Source organism: Callorhinus ursinus, unplaced genomic scaffold (genome assembly GCF_003265705.2).
Source record: "Callorhinus ursinus isolate GAN/ISIS: 27379988/994484 unplaced genomic scaffold, GSC_fseal_2.0 scaffold112, whole genome shotgun sequence".
In the NCBI taxonomy this organism is placed as follows: domain Eukaryota; kingdom Metazoa; phylum Chordata; class Mammalia; order Carnivora; family Otariidae; genus Callorhinus; species Callorhinus ursinus.
Genome location: NW_027397174.1, coordinates 87,220 through 104,908, shown reverse-complemented (window position 1 = coordinate 104,908; position 17,689 = coordinate 87,220). Strand labels below are relative to the sequence as shown.

Genomic DNA, 17,689 nt, shown 5'->3' with positions numbered 1-17,689 from the left:
GATCGCTGACATAAATCAAACCCTCTTGAGCATACCCCCCACCACGTGTTTATCTGTTTACATATCACATATACTACCCATCTGAACTTTATGAAACACAATCTTTAAATAAGTAAAATGTATTTAAGTTTATACTAATAGTTTTATTATTAAAGTCATTATGTGCCTGAAAAAATAAAATACAGATGCTGATTTGTTTTGTGGACATTCTCAGCGATGTGTCTTCAGCACCTCCTGTGGGCCAGTACCTGTGACTCAGGACCACTAGCCTCCATCACAGCTGTGACCAGTTTTCCCAGAGCAGGGGGTAGCCACTGTCCCACTGGCGGACTGACTGCAGTTGCCCAGCAGCCTTTCCGAACATGCAAATCCCCTTAGCCTCAGCACTTGCTTATTGTCTCTCCATGTCCTTTCTACACCCTCACCACCTCTTTGCCCAACTTATGCCATCTGTTTGCATTCCTTTTCCGTGAAGCCTTCAGACCCTGCTAGTGGCGCCAAATAGTTTTGAAAGGCGGACAAGCCCACTGATGTCCCACAGTTTGGAAGTAGACACTCGGTCGTTGCTTGAACGAGGGAAGGTGGAACTAGGCGCAGCCTGACTTCTGGACTCCCACCACCACCAGCAGCCCCCCGGGGCGACCGAGCCCTGCTTCCGGCTAAGCCTGTGTTCCACTGCCCCCGAGAGGCCGCAGAGTGGGCATGCCCAGGGCTCCTACCCGGAGCCTGTCGCCCGGTCGCCAACTACAGAACACTCGGACCAGCGACCCGAGAGGAACCCCGTGTGGGCCAACCACGACCCGGAAGGCGTCCGGGTCCGTGCGCCCGCGCCAACTCGTCGCTCCCAGATACGTCACATCCGCTCGGAACCGGCCCGGGTCGCCAGAGGTGAGGCAGCCGGCCGCCGCCGCGGGGGGGGGGGGGGGGGGGGGGAGCCTCGGCGGGGCGAGGCGGGGCCCCCAGCGGGCCCAGCTCGCAGGCGTCCGCCGGCCGGGCAGGCGCTGGGCCCGGCGCCGAGCTCCCGGGCCTCGGCGGCAGGTGAGAGCTTTGGGCCGGAAAGGGCGGGCGGAAGGCGGCCCCCGGCCCCGGCCCGGCTCCGTGCTCGCTCGCTCGCTCGGGCGGCCGGGCCCGGCCAGGGACGGGCGCGGCCGCAGGGCCTGGGAGTGGCGTGAGGGCCACTAGCGCGATCCGGGGACCGCCCGGGCGGCTCACCCGCCTGCCGACTGCAGGACGGCAGCGCGAGCGCGGCGGCGGCGGCGGCGGCGGCGGGGCGCAGCTCCCTCCTCGGTTCGCGCTCGCGCTCTGTGCCCAACCCGGCAACTTCCGGACTCCCGGGTAGGGAGGAGCCCCGGGTCAGCAATGCCAACTGTCCTAACACCGAACACACGGCCGGTGTGGAGAAAGCGGTCGGCCCAGGGTTCCCTCCCCTGCCTTGGGGTGCATCTGCTCAAACTCTTCCAGTCCCTCAAGCAGAAATGGTGTGGGTTCTGGGCCAGAACCCTCTTGCAGTGACTCAAAGCCGCCAGCCGTACTGGAAGGACAGGGTGGATGGCCCTTAGTCTCCTCTCCCTTCTGAACTGGTTCACACCACCCCAGTGGCTTCAGTCCCGGGTGCTGTCGTCTTTTCCCTGTGACTCCCCTCCGCTTTGCTTCTCATACTTCCTCTGGTTTTCCTGCCTCCCTCTTCCGCGGTGGGATGCAAAGCTGGACCAAGGCCTCCAGGGTAAGTGACCCAAACTCCAAGCCAGCAGAGGCCATGGCATGCAGGGGTGGGGGAACTTTCCCAGGGATGAGCTTTTTGCTTACCCTGCCCTTCCCCAGCTCCCCAGTCTCAGATAAGGGGAAACAGTGCCAAAGACTGATAGATACGGAGGGGCAAGGGTCTCTTCCAGGACTGGGGCACTGCAGCGAGGCACTGTGAGGCAACCAAGAGTAGTGAGGCCAAACCACTGTGTCCCTGCCCTGGTTGCCCCAGTTCCAGCAGGTGGTGCCGGCTGCCCAGATTGAGAAGTGGAAGCAGACCCTGCCCTGGTTGCCCCAGTTCCAGCAGGTGGTGCCGGCTGCCCAGATTGAGAAGTGGAAGCAGACAGACCTTTCATCCTGAGGCACCCTCCCCCCACCCAGAAACACTTACAGTCCCACTGGAAGGTCTAGGCTTTGGTAGGGCCTCATGTGGGCATGGTAAGGAGCCCCTGGACTCCAGACAGAGCCTCTCAGACGTGACACAGTGCTTCTAGGAGCTCAAATTCTGGGAACTGCCAGAGGAGTGGGAGCTCTGACAGGAGGAAGAAAAGCACCTGGCCAACACAGTGGTCCTATCTGACCCCCTCCTGCTTCCCCTTCTAGCAGTTTCCTTGGGGAGAGAGGACCTGCTGTCTGCCCCAGGACCCCCATCTCACCACTGTCGGCAGGTAGGGGAGACCAGGTAGCCACAGCAGCACCATTCACAACTGCATGTCGTGGTAGATGTCAGCCCCTGAGGCCTTCGGCCAGATGGTTACCCACTCACCGCACACACTACTTTACCGGCTGCTTTCTGCCTGGCCGACGATGCTCAAACACCCTGATGGCCTCTCACATGTGGCCCAAGCCGGTGTTTCAGCACCCACCTCTCAGCAGGCTGGTCTCCTTGCCATCCCCATGCAGCCTTTCAGAGATTTCATCCTGGGTGCGGTGTCCCTGTGGCCCCTCTGTGTCTGTGTCAGCCGAAGCCCGTGGGGAACAGGCTGGTGGTGACAGGGTTGGGAGTGGCTCTCCCAAATCCCTTGGTATCAGGACCTTTCTGCGTGTTCACTGTGCTAGAAAAGGCCAGGGAAAGCAGCAGGTAGCAGCAGTCTGAAAGGCAACTCCTCTCTGTAGATGGCCCCTCTGGGTGAGGGATGGGAAGCTTGAGGCAGGTATGCTGGGGAAGGGGACGGCCAAATGGCACTCAAGGGCCAGCACTAGGCATTGCCTTTCTGTTCCTGGGTTTGGTGCTAGGGGCTCTGCTGGGTCTCCCCGTAGTGGGCTTCCAGATTCCCTTGCTCCTGGACTCACAGCTGCTCACCCTTACCAGCCACCTTTCTCTGTCCCTTCTGTCCTCAGGAAGAGCTCTGCCATCAAAGAACACAGCACAGGGCCAGGCCCGGCCCATGGGCCCTTCTCCAGACAACCCGACGGCACCAGTGGGGCTGCTCTCCTAAGCCACAGAGGGCCTGGGCACACGGTCCTCTGGGAGGAGCCATGGTGTTTAGGAGGGGCAGGGGCAACTCCCAGTGGTGGCCTGGACTGGGAGGTGGGGGAGGTTGCCCTCGCCCCCTAGGCATGTTCAGGGCTTTCTTGCTACTTGTCAGCCTGCCTTTGGGAGCCCGGGGAATAGCCAGTGCCAACCTCAGCACACCTCTGGGCCATACTGTGCCACTGACAGGGGGCCAATACTTGAGCATTGGGGATGGCTCTGTGATGGAATTTGAATTCCCAGAAGAAAGCGAGGGCATCATTGTAATCTCGAGCCAGTACCCAGGCCAGGGCAACAGGACAGGGCCTGGCCCCATGCTGAGGGTCACCTCCTTGGACACAGAGGTGCTGACCATCAAGAATGTGAGTGCCATAACCTGGGGCGGTGGGGGCGGCTTTGTGGTGAACATCCACTCGGGCCTGCCTGGGCTGGCCCCACTCCACATCCAGCTCCTGGACCCCCACGAGGCCCCGCCCATGCTAATTGAGGAACGGAGAGATTTCCGCATCAAGGTCTCACCTGCTGAAGACACCCCCACCACCCTTGGCACCGACTTGATCCACTTCTCGGAGAACCCAATACTCTACTTGCTCCTGCCTCTTATCTTTGTCAACAAGTGTTCATTTGGGTGCAAAGTAGAACTTGAGGTTCTGAAGGGGCTCCTGCAGAGCCCCCAGCCCATGCTGCTGGGCCTCCTAGGCCAGTTCCTGGTCATGCCCTTCTATGCTTTCCTGATGGCCAAGGTCTTCATGCTGCCCAAGGCCCTGGCTCTAGGCCTCATCATCACCTGCTCGTCGCCTGGCGGCGGGGGTAGCTACCTCTTCAGCCTCCTCCTTGGAGGGGACGTCACCCTGGCCATTTCCATGACTTTCATCTCAACAGTGGCTGCCACCGGTTTCCTGCCATTGTCCTCAGCCATCTACAGCCGCCTGCTCAGCATCCATGAAACACTCCACGTGCCCATCTCCAAGATCCTGGGGACCCTGCTGTTCATCGCCATCCCCATAGCAGCAGGCGTGGTGATCAAGTCCAAGCTCCCCAAGTTCTCCCAGTTGCTGCTGCAGGTCATCAAGCCCTTCAGCTTTGTGCTTCTCCTGGGTGGCCTCTTCCTGGCCTACCGCATGGGGGTCTTCATCCTGGCAGGCGTCAGGCTGCCCATCGTGCTGGTGGGCCTCACAGTGCCCCTGGTTGGCCTCCTGGTGGGCTACTGCCTGGCCACATGCCTGAAGCTGCCAGTGGCCCAGCGGCGGACGGTCAGCATTGAGGTAGGGGTACAGAACAGCGTGCTGGCCTTGGCCATGCTGCAATTGTCCCTCCGTCGCCTTCAAGCAAACTACGCCTCCCAGGCCCCCTTCATTGTAGCACTAAGTGGCACCTCAGAAATGCTGGCCTTGGTCATTGGCCACTTCATCTATAGCAACCTGTGCCCAGTCCCCTGAGGCCCCTGGGTCAAGCTTTCACCACCCTTCGCCCCCACCCTCCACCCACTGTACCCACAGTTCTTGTGTACCAAAGGCCTTCAGCTCTCATGCACTATGCACTCAGAAGAAAAATCCAGGCTTATTTTTTTTACTGGTTTTTTATTCTCCAGCTTTCAGTGCCAAAGAGGCCATGCTGAGTTAGGTAGGTGGGCACTGTTCAGAAAATATATTTCAATAAAAGAGAGAAGCAAGCTTGGGTGCCTTCCAGTCTTTGCCCTTAGGGGTCTGGGGGTGGGGGGTGGGGGGTAGGAAGGGTGTGGCTGGGTAGATGTGGGCCAGGTTGGAGGACTGGCTTGTGTGACGATGGTGACCTCTGCACAGACTCTCTCAACCCTCCTTCCCCATGCATCCCCTGTCTGTTAGACGTGGTCCCTTACTGTTCGAGAATGAGCGTGGGAGGATGAGGGCAGAGGCCGGGCTCCCCAGCCAGCTCTCAAGCTCAGTTGATTTTCTGCAGCCAGGCCAGAAGAGAGGAGGCAGAAGGCCCTCGGGCAGTGGGGCACTGGGCCATTACGTGGACTCCTGAGCGAGAATCGGGGTTTGCACGACTTGCCCCACCAGTCCGCTGGGGGCAACCATACTCCTGGCCCTCCCTCCCCCCTCCCCAAGCCCCAGCTCCCACAGGAAGCCAACCTGGCCCAACTCGCTCCTCCTCCCTCTCGTGGCGGACTTCCAGGCACCGTCGCCGTAGGGAAATTTGTCAGTCCGCGCGGTCCCTGCGCGTTCACGAGGCGGGACTCCAAGGTGACTCCTCCCGGGCCGACAGGGGTGGGCCGAGCCGGGCCGCGCGGGGCGGGGCGGGAAGGGGGCGGGGCCGGGCCGCGCCCCTCGCGCTGCTTCCGGTGGCGGCGGGCGGTTCCGGCGCGCGCCCGGGGCGGCGGCGCGTAGCGGGGGGCCGTTGGGGTGCGCGCCCGCCGCAGTGGACGCCGCCGCGGCCGCCATGCAGCTGACAGTGAAAGCGCTTCAGGGCCGCGAGTGCAGCCTGCAGGTAGCGTCACCGGGCCCCAGTCACCGTGCCGGCTCGCGCACTCACCACCCCCTGGGCGCGGGGATGGGCCGGGCCGAGGGCGGGGATGGGGAGGCCGGGAGAGCCTCCCTCGACGGGAGCCGCGGACTCAACCCCTGCCTCGTACCCTCGGCCCGGCCAGGTGTCGGAGGACGAGCCGGTGTCCACGCTGAAACATCTGGTTTCTGAGAAGCTCAACGTCCCCGTGCGCCAGCAGCGGCTGCTGTTCAAGGGCAAGGCCCTGGCAGGTACCCGGGAAGAGGAGACGCCCAGGGAGCCCCGCAGGAATTCAGGGGACGGGGTGTCTAGGCCGAGCCCGGGAAGGAGTGTGATGGATGGGGTGCTGGCCATTCTACCCTCAGGGAGGTGACTGAACCCTCCTCAGACAGATGCTGCAGAGCTTCGCCGTGGGTAACGACTCCCATCAATCTCTCTTTGGCAGATGGGAAAAGACTCTCCGATTACAGCGTTGGGCCCAATTCCAAGCTCAACCTAGTGGTCAAACCTCTGGAGAAGGTGTTACTGGAAGAAAGCAGCGCCCGGAGACTGGCCGAGGTCCCACCACCGTCCACACCAGCCTGGCAGCTGATCTCCAAAGTCCTGGCCCACCACTTCAGTGCTGCAGATGCCAGCAGAGTCCTGGATCAACTACAGAGGGTGAGAAGGGCGGCCCAGGACATCCACTCCCTGCCCAGCTGTGCCCATCCCCTGCCTCGGTCATAGGGTACCCCCCAACCGGCACCCCCTGAATCCTTCTGGCCTTCTCTCCTCAGGATTATGAGAGGTCCCTGAACCGCCTGACGCTGGATGACATCGAACGCTTGGCTAACCGCTTTCTGCACCCCGAAGTGACTGAAGCTATGGAGAAGGGGTTCTCCAAATAGGATTCTCAGAGTGTGGGGAGGAGCCCGGCCAGGCCACAAGCTGCATGTAGCATTAAATGTGTTCTCCTGTTGCAATTTGGCTCATAATCATCATCATCATCATCACCATCATCACCGCCGGCAGGTACCTGGGTGCCCATACCTGGTTCTCGCTAGGTGCCAGGCACAGCTCACAGCACTTGACATGGGTTTGCTCCCACACCTCACACAAAAGGTAAGACAACGAGGCACCTAGCAGTGAAGTGGGGGAGCCAGCGTCTGAGTGCAGCCAGCTTCTAGAAATGCCTCAGGGTGCAAAGGAACAAAGGGGCTGTTTGGACGGGTTCCAAGGGATGGGCTTTGGCCTATCATGTTTAGCCCACTGAGAATAAACCCTCTAGAAACTCTTCCTCAGGCCTGAAAGGGGAAGCAGCTGGCCCCTGCTGCCCAGTCCTGTCACCTGACCTCAGAACAGGTTCGGGACATTGGCAGGAGGCCAAGTGACAGCGAGCCCCGGGGCCCCCTCAGCCGCTGCAGCCAGTGAGCACTCGACAAGGAAAAGCAGGTCAGGGAGTTGGGGACCTCTGCGGTATGACCTCAGGCAAGTCCCTGTGCCACGTCGGTCCCTAGTTGTTAACTCTGCACAATGGGGGCCACTCTTGAAAGCTCCTTTTCCTTCATCCTTACCCAGCCCCGGGGTGAGAGGTCTGCAGCCCTCCCCCTGTACTCCATAAACAGGCCAAAAACCGAGCAATGGCCAAGCACGGCCCAGAGATGCGATGTCCTGGCCCTTCACGTCACAGCTCTTTGGGTACTCCCTCTGCTTGTCTCCCCCTGGACGTGAGCATTTCTCATCTCTGAGGGATGACAGGTGATTGACTTGAGGTCACTCAGCCTTGGCCAGGCCCCCACACCCTGCGTTCACCCACAGTGTGGAAATGGACCCTTCCCCTGCCGCATGGATACAGGGCCTTTCACTCTGCACACGCCTCACTGCCTAAGAGGAACCCTCAGAGTGCCGGGGAGGGGGTAGAAACCTGGGCTGGTGGCGCTGATCCTCCCACCTTGCCTGGTGTATGGGCACTAGAGGTCACTAGGCACCTGCTGCTTGGCAGAGGATACCTAGGGCTGTCAAGGCTAGAAGGAAGCTGCCCTCCTGCCTGGGCCCCATGGGGTGAATGCTGGGTCCCCAGGCTGGGAAGACAGAGGCCCAATGGGCGAAGGCTTTGAAGAGCAGAAGAAAGTCCCTGGCTCCGCCCGAGAGCTGGGAATATCAAACAGCAGGGCCCGCTAAGAAGCTGGTGTGGTCTGGCAGCTCATGTGATACTTACCAGTGCTCTCATTTTATTTTGAGTCAGGAAATTTTTGTTGAAATTTTGAATCCCACTAAAGGTGAACGTGAGACTGACTCTTACCCAAAAGGAACTATATTAGCCAGGCTGCTTTGGGTTTCCAATAATTGGTTTAACCATGGAAGAAATTGGTTTAAACAATAAAGGAAACATTGGTTTACCAAACAGAGAAGTCCAGGGGTATTGGCAGCAGATGGACAATTTCACCAAATACCCAGTTTCTTCCTACCTCCCCTCTGCACCCTGAAGTGTCTGCTCCATCCCAGGCCGTTGCCTCGGGAGCAAAAGATGGCTGCTTGCAGTTTCCACTGAATCTTGTTCACAGCCAGCAAGGAGCACCTTCTCACCCTGTAGTGTATCTTCTTTCTCTGATGCCCCCAGCAAATAAACGCTGTGCTTGTATTAGTCAGAATCAGGTCATGCTCCAATCATTTTGGCCAGCGCTGGGGTGGGTGGTGGGAGGCTAGCCCCCTGGATACCCACCCATGGGCGGGAGGGAGAGGGGGATTCTCTACAAAAGCCAGGGCTAAATGGTGGCCCCAAGCAGCAGCTGTTCACTGCAGGGGAGTGACAGAGATACGTGTATTTCAACCGGACCCTAGAGATGGTCGTTGAGTCCCTTGTGCCCGTGCCTTCCTGGCTCAGGAGTGACAAGAACCCTCTGGTGATTAGGAACCATCCACTGGACACTTGGACGTGGGGGTCAGGAACTCAGCCGGGGGATCAGGATGGACATAGAGGCAGGAATGAGATCTTCAGGGTGTATGGTGGGACCCTGATGGAGGAGTTGACTGGGACCCCGGCCCAGTCCAGTTCCAGAGCCCTGTGCAGCCTTCTACAATGACGATCAGGAGTTAGGTGTGGATAGGATGTCCTAGGGTCTCTGAGGACAGATGACGTGGCTTCCCAGAGAATGTAGCATGAAAAGAGAAGAGAGGATTGGGCCTTGAGGCATTTTACCAACTGGAGACATGGTAAAGGCCAAGGAGCTTCCTGACAGTAGGCCACAGGGAAAGGTCAGTATGAGAAGCCAAGAACACCCTTCCAGAAAGCGGGGTGTAGTCTGGTACTGCCAAGAGGCATTAATAACAAAGTCATTGGTGATGTTGGGGAGCAAGAAGTGGCTGCACGGTGGGGAGGGAAGAAGGTGGTGACAGTGACTGGGGACCCCACATTCTGGAAGCTTGTCTGTGCACAAGTGTGTAGCTGTGGCTGGGCAGGGATGGGCAGGCAAAGGAGGGAAGACAGGAGGGGAAAGGATGCTGCAGGGCTGGGGGTGGGAGGCCCAGGGGGAAGGGGCCTGTGCTGTCAGGGGAGGAGACCATAGGCTGCACCCTGCCTTTGCCCCTAGAGTCTAGGCGTGGCCCCGTGTACACCTGCAGGCTCTGAATGCTGTGATTCTTCAACAGGGGTCGCAATGCTTAAGGCCAGCACTGTATCCCTCTGAACCAAGTGTCCACCCAGGAGGGGGGTACTGATCCACCTGCTACCCTTTGTGCCCTGGCCACCGTGGATCCCTGAGGCCCACTGCCTGCCCCCTTGGGGAGGGGCCTCGGGACAGCCCCTACCCCTGGGGGCACAGTGCACCATACGGGCCCTGCTATTAATTGCAATGATACCAGGAGACAACAGGATGAGTGAAGGGCCCAGCTGAAAGGGCCTCTCAGACAGAAATGGTCTGGAACCTAGAATGAGATGCTTGTGGTGCCATTTCCCAAGGGCACACAGGAGGAGGGGCAGACCCAGGAAAGCAGCATTTGCTTTGGGGTGGGGCTCATTGAGTTGGAGGTAGCCAAGCAACTAGGCTGTTCCCCACAATTTGCTGGCACCTTCAGGCCTCCTGCACAGGCCTGGCTAAAACCGGGCCTTGCCAACTCTGATAGGTTCAACAGGGGTACAGCTTAGCCGGGCCAGGCTCTCCCCGGAGCAGATATGACAGCGGTAGCCAGCTCCAGACCTCGGGGCCCTGAAAAGCCTGCAGGAGAGACAACCACCCTTGCCCACCTCCAGGGCTCCTGGGGAACCACCCTGTCTGCATGCCCCTCTCAGGTGTTCACTCCTTCTCTAGCTCCTTTGCTGGTTCTTTCCCCCAACAAACTCTACCTCGTAATGTGGGGAGCTCCAGGGCCGTGTCCCCAGACCACTCCTCTCTCTATCACTTCCCAAGGGAGCTTGTCCACCTTCATTCCCATTTCTGTGCTTCGCTCCTGGCCCTCTTTCCTGAGCTCCAGGCCACATCTCTAGAGCGACTGAGACAGCTCCTGGCCCTCCTGCAGATAGCTCATTCATTCCTTCAGTACACATTCACTGAGCACCCGCCATGTCCCAAATGCTGGCAACGCCAGCACTGGAAGACACAGCTCCTTCCCTCGTGGCACTTCAGCCTCCCCTCAGCGAGCACATTTTCTTCGCAGCCTGCCTCAGTGAATGGCAATAGCACTCAGCCAGACTTTTAACAACAGGAAGCAGGAGGCCACCTGTGTCTCTCAAAACTCTCCCTTCTCCATAGGCAATCAGGCAACAATATTTTTTTAATTTATTTACTTGTTGAGAGAGAGAGCACACAAGCAGGGGGAGCTGCAGGCAGAGGGAGAAGCAGGCTCCCCGCTGAGCAGGGAGCCGGATGTGGGACTCCATCCCAGGACCCTGGGATCATGACCTGAGCCGAAGGCAGACGCGTCACTCACTGAGCCACCCAGGCGTCCCAAGCAACAGTATTTTTGAAAGAATCCAGAGCACTTGCCTTGTAGAATGTTCCAGAGTCTAGATTTTCCTGATACCTTCCTCATTAGATTCAGCTTAAGTGCTTTGAGAAGTTGCTATGTCCTTTCCCCTCCCCGCTCCAACAGCTTCAAGAGGCATTGGGGTCAGGCTGTCCCACTGTTGGGGAGGCTCAGTTTGGTCACATGGTCAAGGTCGTGTCTGACATGCCTCACAAAGTTGCATCTTCCTTTCCTAAAGCACAAGTAGTCTGGGGTAATACCTTGCGACCATGTGACTATCTTATTCCGCAACAACCTCTGTCTGCTGGTTTTACCATACAAGTAGGATCCTTGCCTGAATGAATTGCACTGATGGCTTCACAATGGTGGTTTGCTGATACTTGCTTGCTGTCTACAATTATCAGTTGGCAGCATTTCTCTTGAAAGAGCTTTCCTTTTTCCCTGCTCTCTTTTCTTGATTATCATGGTAGATGCATCGGGGTTTTCTTATTCAATGACTTAGAATCCAAGAATATTGTTTTGGGGGGTAATTTTTATTGGACTATAGCATGCATACAGTAACATGCATTATTCATCAGTGTACAGCTCAATGGATTCTTAAACTAAATACACCCATGTATCTGTCCCCTCAATATCAAAATCTAGTACATTGCCAGCACTCCAGCACCACCCTTGGTGCTCCCTTCCCAGTCATACTCCTCTCCGAAAGGTTTAATACCCTTTCAGATGATCACATTGTTCTAGCTTGTTCTTTCTGCTTGGCTCCCGTGTCCCTTGGCCATGCCTCGTCCTTTTGTGTTTCAAGCACTTACTTACTTTTTGGCACTACAAAGTGCACCAGGCTTATCTTGTATTTTTTTCCTGCCCCAGCTCTAGAAGCAGCCATTTCTCCAAGAAGCTCTGGCTCCTTTTAGCGGAGAATGGTATTGAGAAACCAAGGTTTGGTTGTAAGGTGTGTTCATTGCTACTGGAATGTCATTGCTTCTAGGCTCTTCTACCAGACAAAACCAGGAAAACGTATTATTGAAGTTCATACTGCAGTCCTCAATTCCAATCCAACATCACAGTTCTTTCCCACCTTCCCTCATGCAACAGTGAGAATTCTGGTTCCTGACAACATCAATATATTTATTCATTTGATCCACCGGGTAGTCTATCTTGAAGTACACCCAAAATGGCTTCACTGTAATCTCATCATTACCATTGCTGAGAGCAAACATACTAAGAATAAGGTCAGTTCTTTTGTCCTTAGAATATATCCTGTGCAGGGATATACAAGCAGAAAAGTGATTTAAAAGTCACCTAGGGGCCCCTGGGAGGCTCAGTCGGTTAAGCGACTGCCTTCGGCTCAGGTCATGATCCCAGGGTCCTGGGATTGAGTCCCGCATCGGGCTCCCTGCTCAGCGGGGAGCCCGCTTCTCCCTCTCCCGCTCCCCCCTGTTGTGCTCTCTCTCTCTCACTGCTCTCTCTCTCATTCTCTCTCTCCCTCAAATAAATAAATAAAATCTTTAAAAAAAAAAAAAGTCACCTGAATTATTTTCTCTGTGTGGCTTTGTTATAATTTGGATATGCAGTTAGGCTCATTTGTTTTGTTTGTTTTCATTTGTTTTTGGTTTTACATTTGATTTTTTTAAATTTCCCAAATGTACTTTTTGTTCAAAGTCAAAACGACACAAAATGGTATGATCCAAGAAATCCCACACCATCTCGCCTCCCGGTAGGTGACTATTTTCAGTTTCAGGTTTCTCCTTCCTTTTTTTTTTTCTAATAAGCAGGTGTGTCTGTGAGAGAGAGTGTGTGTGTGTCCTTTGCACTCTGCTTTTTTTTTCCCCACAACAATATATCCTGGAAATCATTTCATTTTTCACTAGGGATTTTCCTTTTTTTTACTGCTGCTCAGGACTATTGTATGAATGTACCATAGTCGATTTCACCAGTTCCCTGCTGATGGGCATGTATATGGTGTCCAGTAGTTTTCTAGGACCAATTATCTTACAGTGAGTGATTTTGTGCATATGTTGTTCCATATTTGTGAATTAACTGCCTATATGTGGGATTGCTGGGTCCAGACAGTGATGACTTTTGTACTTAATACTCTCTTTCGTTAAACAAGCAGCAAACCTTGTACTCCAGAAACTGCACTGATGGGGGTGCCTGGGTGGCTCAGTCGGTCAAGCATCTGACTCGATATTCTTCATTTCCGCTCCAATCATGATCTCAGTGTCTCGACATCCAGCCCCGTGTTGGGCTCCCTGCTCAGTAGGGAGTCTGCTTCTCTCTCTCTCCCTCTGCGCCTCCCCCTGCTCATGGCCTCTCTAAAATAAATAAATAAATCTTTAAAAAGAAACTGCACAGAACCAAAAAAAAAAAAAAAAAAGGTACCAGAGAGATTTACGAACGATATAAAAGTAAAGAAAACAAGATTGTCATTTCGGATTATGATAAATGCAATGCAGTAGACTGAAATGGGCAAATGTGATGAATGGTGCCTGGGAAGAGTATGTTCGATTGGTGGCCCAGAAGGCCCTTCAAAGGTGACACTGGAGCCAAGATCCTAATGACAAGGAGGAGCCAACCATGGGAAGGTTTGTGGACAGTCTTCCAAATAGAAAAATAAATGCAAAGGGGTAGGGGCAGGCCACCCTTGGTCAGGAACAAAGAGAAGGCCCCACAGGCTATACAGAGAATGCAGGAGCAGACAGGTGAGGGTATGGATGGATGAGCTGGGAGCTCAGGTCACACAGAGTTGAGGTTTTTTGAAGATTTATTTATTCATTTTTGAGAGGGGGGAGGGGCAGAGAGAGAGAGAGACAATCAGAGAATCTCAAGCAGACTTCCTGCTGAGCATGGAGCCCAATGCTGTGCTAGATCTCATGGCCCTGAGATCATGACCTGAGCTGAAACCGAGAGTTGGCCGCCTAACCAATTGAGCCACCCAGGCGCCCCCACACAGAGTTTTTATAAGCTACGTCAAGGAGTTTAGATACGATTCCAAGGGCAATGGAAAATCATTTTAGGATTTTAAACAGGGATGCAATGTGATGTGACTTATTTTTAAAAATTAAGAGGTAATTCTGTTGTGTGGAGAACAGGCTGTAGAGGAGCAAGTATAGTAGAAAACCAGTCAGGAAGCTGTTGAAGGAGTTGGAACAGATGGTGGCTTCCACTCGGGACTAGCAATGGAGAGGGAGGGACGTGGTCTGACAGGGTCTGTTTTGAGGGGAGATCCTGCAGGATTTGATGATACAGTTCAGTTTTATGTCATTCCCTATGATTACCAAAGGAGGAACACAGAAAACTAACACAACATTCCACAGTGGAATTTCATGTCACATTAAAAACACCTTTTCGATTATGGGGGTGCCCGGCCGGGCACCGGACTCTTGGTCTGGGGGACATGAGTTTTTTGCCCCACGTCGGGTGTAGAGACTACTTAAAAAAAATAAAAGAGGGCGCCTGGGTGGCTCAGTCGTTAAGCGTCTGCCTCCGGCTCAGGTCATGATCCCCGGGTCCTGGGATCGAGCCCCACATCGGGCTCCCTGCTCAGCGGGGAGCCTGCTTCTCCCTCTCCTTCTGCTTGTGTTCCCTCTCTCGCTGTCTCTCTCTCTCTAATAAATAAATAAAATCTTTAAACAAAAATAAAAATAAAAGAGAAAATGAAAAGAAAGAAATGTCATGTAAGATCACTCTCGGCCTTTTGGCGGGGAAGAAAAACCCCAAAGGAACTCGAAATCCCCCACAATGCCACCACACGGAGATAATGGGTATTTACAGTTGGGGGTATTGTCTCAGGCTTTCTGTGCATCTATCTATACCGTAGTTTACTAAGTGATTTCCGCTTTGCATTCTGGTTTCGCCCCTAGGACATGACTCCTGTTTTCCACGGCCACTACTTGAGTTCCAGGGGCGACCACATCTCTCCTCGCCTCCGCGCGGCTCTGCCCGCTGGCAGGCTTGCCCTCCCACAGGAGCCACTTAGTGATCTTTCCAAAACGCAGATCTGATCCGCTCATCTCAGGGGTCGCCCCCTCTGAAGGCCCACTTTGGGTTCCCCACCTGTACCGGTGATGGGGGCGGGGGGCGGCCCGGTGTCCCTCGTGGGCTCCCTCCCATCTCCCATCCACGAATCGCGCCAAAAGGACGTCGAGCCGCATGTCGTGGGGACATTGAACCCGAGGAAGAGACGGGGCGGGCAACAGGCCACGAGTCTGGTGGCCTCACACGAGGTCTTGGACAGGCGTGGGGGGTGGGGCGGGGGTCGAGCTGAGGCACAACGGGTTTGTGGAGGTGCGACGGGGTTACATGTCACTCTACGGCGCAATGTTTCGCGAAGGAGCGCTCACTGGCCACGCAGCCATGAGGAGTCTCCCGGAAGCCGGGGCCGCAGGGTCGACTTGGTACAACCGAGCATGCTCCCGGCAGCCTCCCAAGGGAAGGGTCGTTTTGCGCAGGCGCCCTGGGAATCACACCGAGTTCGGAGGGGCGGAACTTCGTGGAGAGCGCTCATTGGCTAGGCAGCCATGGGGCGGGGCCTCCAGGAGCTCAAGGCAGAGCTGTCTGGGGGAGAGAGGGACTGCTCAGGGGCCCTGCAGAATCACTGGGGAGGGGACGATGGGGGAATGTCGCGGGCGCTCCGGGGAGCCCGAGTTGCACTGCGTGCGAAGGCGCTGAGCTTTGTGAGGAAGCGCTCATTGGCTAGGCAGCCAGGGGGTCTCCCAGGGCCCAAGGGCGGAAAGGCCGACTGGGCAGGAAGCGACCACATGCCTGGCGGCCTCACTAGGAGCCCGTTTGCGCAGGAGCCCTGGGGTCGCATCGGAGACCGGGGTTCCCGGGAGGCGGGGCGAGGCGGCCATGCTGGCGGCGGGAGCCGACGCAGGCGCAGGCGGCGGGGCGGGAGGTGCGGACCACGGCCGGGACGGCGGGGCCTGCCATGGTGGCCGCGGCTGCCCCCGCCTTCCCGGCGGCGCGGGGACGGTGGCGGCTGCTGCCTTCTGCAGGGCCCGGCCTGGCTCGCGCCCACGGCACGTCCCGGGGCCAGGCGGAGACGCTGCTTCCACGACTCTAAGGCTGGAAAGCCGAATACACGTATTGTATCCTACCCGAACGGACAGCGGGGGGGTGGGGGGCCTGGGCCGGGGGCTGGCTGTGGGCGCCAGGGCCTGCAGAGGGGCGGAAGGGTCGGGGCAGCCTGGGGGCGGAGAGGGAGAGGGCCAGCGGTAACCGGGGGCGGCTGGGGGTGTCCGGCCCGGGGCTGGTGTGGAGGGAAAGAAACAAGCACAGAGGGGAGCCGGGGGTGCCGGGGGAGGGAGGCGCGGCAAAGAGATGCGAGCAGGGTGCGGACGGGGTGGCCTCAGAGGGCTGGGTCGGGGGAGGAAGGAGGGAGAGCAGGGGCATGACCCGGGGGCGGGGGGCGGGGGGCGGGTATGGGCCAGGCTTGGCGTCACGGGGCGGGGGAACGGGGAGGTTAAGAAATGAGAGCGGGGCTTAGGTCTCGGGGTGAGTGGGCGTGACTACGGCCGGGAGGGGGTGGGAGCTGTCCCGAAGCGGACGGAGCCAGTCAGGGTGGCCTGGGAAGGGGGGCCCAGGCACAAAGCCGTTTGGATGGTGCCTTAAGCGAATTTCCTCCAGTGCCCTCTGCGTGCCTTTCCCGTCCAGCTTGGAGGCGGAGATCGCCTATCGGTCCCTGACCCCAGATGCCGAACCCCACAGAGGGGCTGTTGAGAAGCAGCTCACAGTGAGTTGCAGCGTCGTGGCCGTGTAAGTTCTGGAAGGGGCCGGGTGGGAGTGGCAGCAGGTGGCAGGACCGGTCTCCACTCTGCTGGGCGCTCTGCTGGACACACACAGATCCTCCATAAAGGGTTACTTCCAGGGATGGGACGGGGCGGGGTGCAGGGGTTGCAGTCTCGTCCTGCAGCCTGGACTGGGGTACAGGGAGGGGGGCATTCATGGGGATGTCAGGGTTCATGTACTGGATTTGGGGGGGACGGCAGAGCAAGGAAGGGGAGAAGCGTCCACCTCCAGTTTGGTTGTCTTTTCTGCTCCCTTTCAGCCGCTGGAGAGGTGAAGATCCTCGCCTCCTCCGAATTTCCATCATCAGCTTTCTTGACCAGCTTTCCCTGGTGATGCAGACCATGCGGCGCTTTGGGCCCCCCGTTTCCCGCTAAGCCTGGGCTGGGGAGAGGGGGCTAAGGCCTAACCTCTTGTCCCTTCCCAAGGCACTGTGTCCTTCCCTGGGGCAGTGATCCCTGTAGCAGTAGCGGCAACGGTGTTGGGGGGGGGCTAATCTTCTGGTGTCAGGGGGACCTGATCTGGTGTTAGGAAGGCCTGATCTTCTGCCACTGCTGGCCCTAGGGCACTCAGGGTCCATTTGTTTTGTTTGCTGTTTTAATGTTTGTTACTGCAGAAAATAAAACTGAGCTTTGCTATTCCGTGTCTAAGTTTCTTTTCCACTGTGGCACCACCTCCGGATAGTCTTCCCATTGTCCTCAGGTGGCAGAGGAGGTTCTGGGATGCGGGTACTTGAGGAGGGAAAGGTGACTGAAGACGGGTTAGGAAATGGAAGAACGCAGGTTCTGTCCTTCACTATCAGCGTGCCCCTCTCTGGCAAATTTTTTTAAAACTTAGTCTGGGGGCGCCTGGGTGGCTCAGTCGGTTAAGCATCTGCCTTCAGCTCGGGTCATGATCCCGGGGTCCTGGGATCGAGTCCCATCTCAGGCTCCCTGCTCAGTGGGGAGTCTGCTTCTCCCTCTGCCTCTGCCCCTGCCCCTTCCCCCTCCCCCCTGCTCATGCTCTCTCTCATGCTCTCTTTCAAATAAATAAAATCTGTAAGAAAAAAAAAATAGTTTGCATGAGAAGAGCAAGCAAGCCAGAAACACTAGAATCAGAGCTTTGTGCCTGACGGGGCTTAGTTCAGTGAAGTAGAGTGCTGGACAATTGCCTGAGCTTTTTGGTGGAAGGATGTGCTCTCTGTGAAATAGTCTGTGTCTTGCAGACTTGCCAAGCCCAGGAAATCTGGCAGCTCTTTGGTGGATGTCGTGGAATTTTCTC

General features: G+C 56.7%; 3 protein-coding genes across 8 annotated transcripts; all 3 read left to right on the top strand.

Moving 5' to 3' along the window:
- Positions 1-742: 742 nt before the first annotated feature.
- SLC10A3 (solute carrier family 10 member 3) lies at positions 743-4,889 on the top strand. Of its 6 annotated transcripts, none has more exons than XM_025862854.2 (3): positions 943-1,038; positions 2,347-2,411; positions 3,085-4,889. In XM_025862854.2, exon 3 carries the CDS (start codon positions 3,223-3,225, stop codon positions 4,654-4,656), a length of 1,434 nt encoding a protein of 477 aa, XP_025718639.1. In that variant the 5' UTR covers positions 943-1,038; positions 2,347-2,411; positions 3,085-3,222; the 3' UTR covers positions 4,657-4,889. The 6 variants fall into 6 exon arrangements, with proteins under 6 accessions (XP_025718636.1, XP_025718638.1, XP_025718639.1 ...); XM_025862850.2 differs by lacking the exon at positions 943-1,038 and adding an exon at positions 1,124-1,723 and having other exon boundaries at positions 2,350-2,411; XM_025862849.2 differs by lacking the exon at positions 943-1,038 and adding an exon at positions 1,124-1,723.
- Positions 4,890-5,543: 654 nt separating this feature from the next.
- UBL4A (ubiquitin like 4A) lies at positions 5,544-8,331 on the top strand. The gene is made up of 4 exons (XM_025862889.2): positions 5,544-5,686; positions 5,847-5,952; positions 6,147-6,361; positions 6,478-8,331. The coding sequence occupies exons 1-4, from the start codon at positions 5,639-5,641 to the stop codon at positions 6,586-6,588; spliced, it is 480 nt and encodes a 159-aa protein (XP_025718674.1). The 5' UTR covers positions 5,544-5,638; the 3' UTR covers positions 6,589-8,331.
- A 6,845-nt stretch (positions 8,332-15,176) lies between these two features.
- Positions 15,177-17,067, top strand: LAGE3 (L antigen family member 3). The gene is made up of 3 exons (XM_025862929.2): positions 15,177-15,732; positions 16,271-16,399; positions 16,692-17,067. The coding sequence occupies exons 1-3, from the start codon at positions 15,494-15,496 to the stop codon at positions 16,804-16,806; spliced, it is 483 nt and encodes a 160-aa protein (XP_025718714.1). The 5' UTR covers positions 15,177-15,493; the 3' UTR covers positions 16,807-17,067.
- Positions 17,068-17,689: the final 622 nt, after the last annotated feature.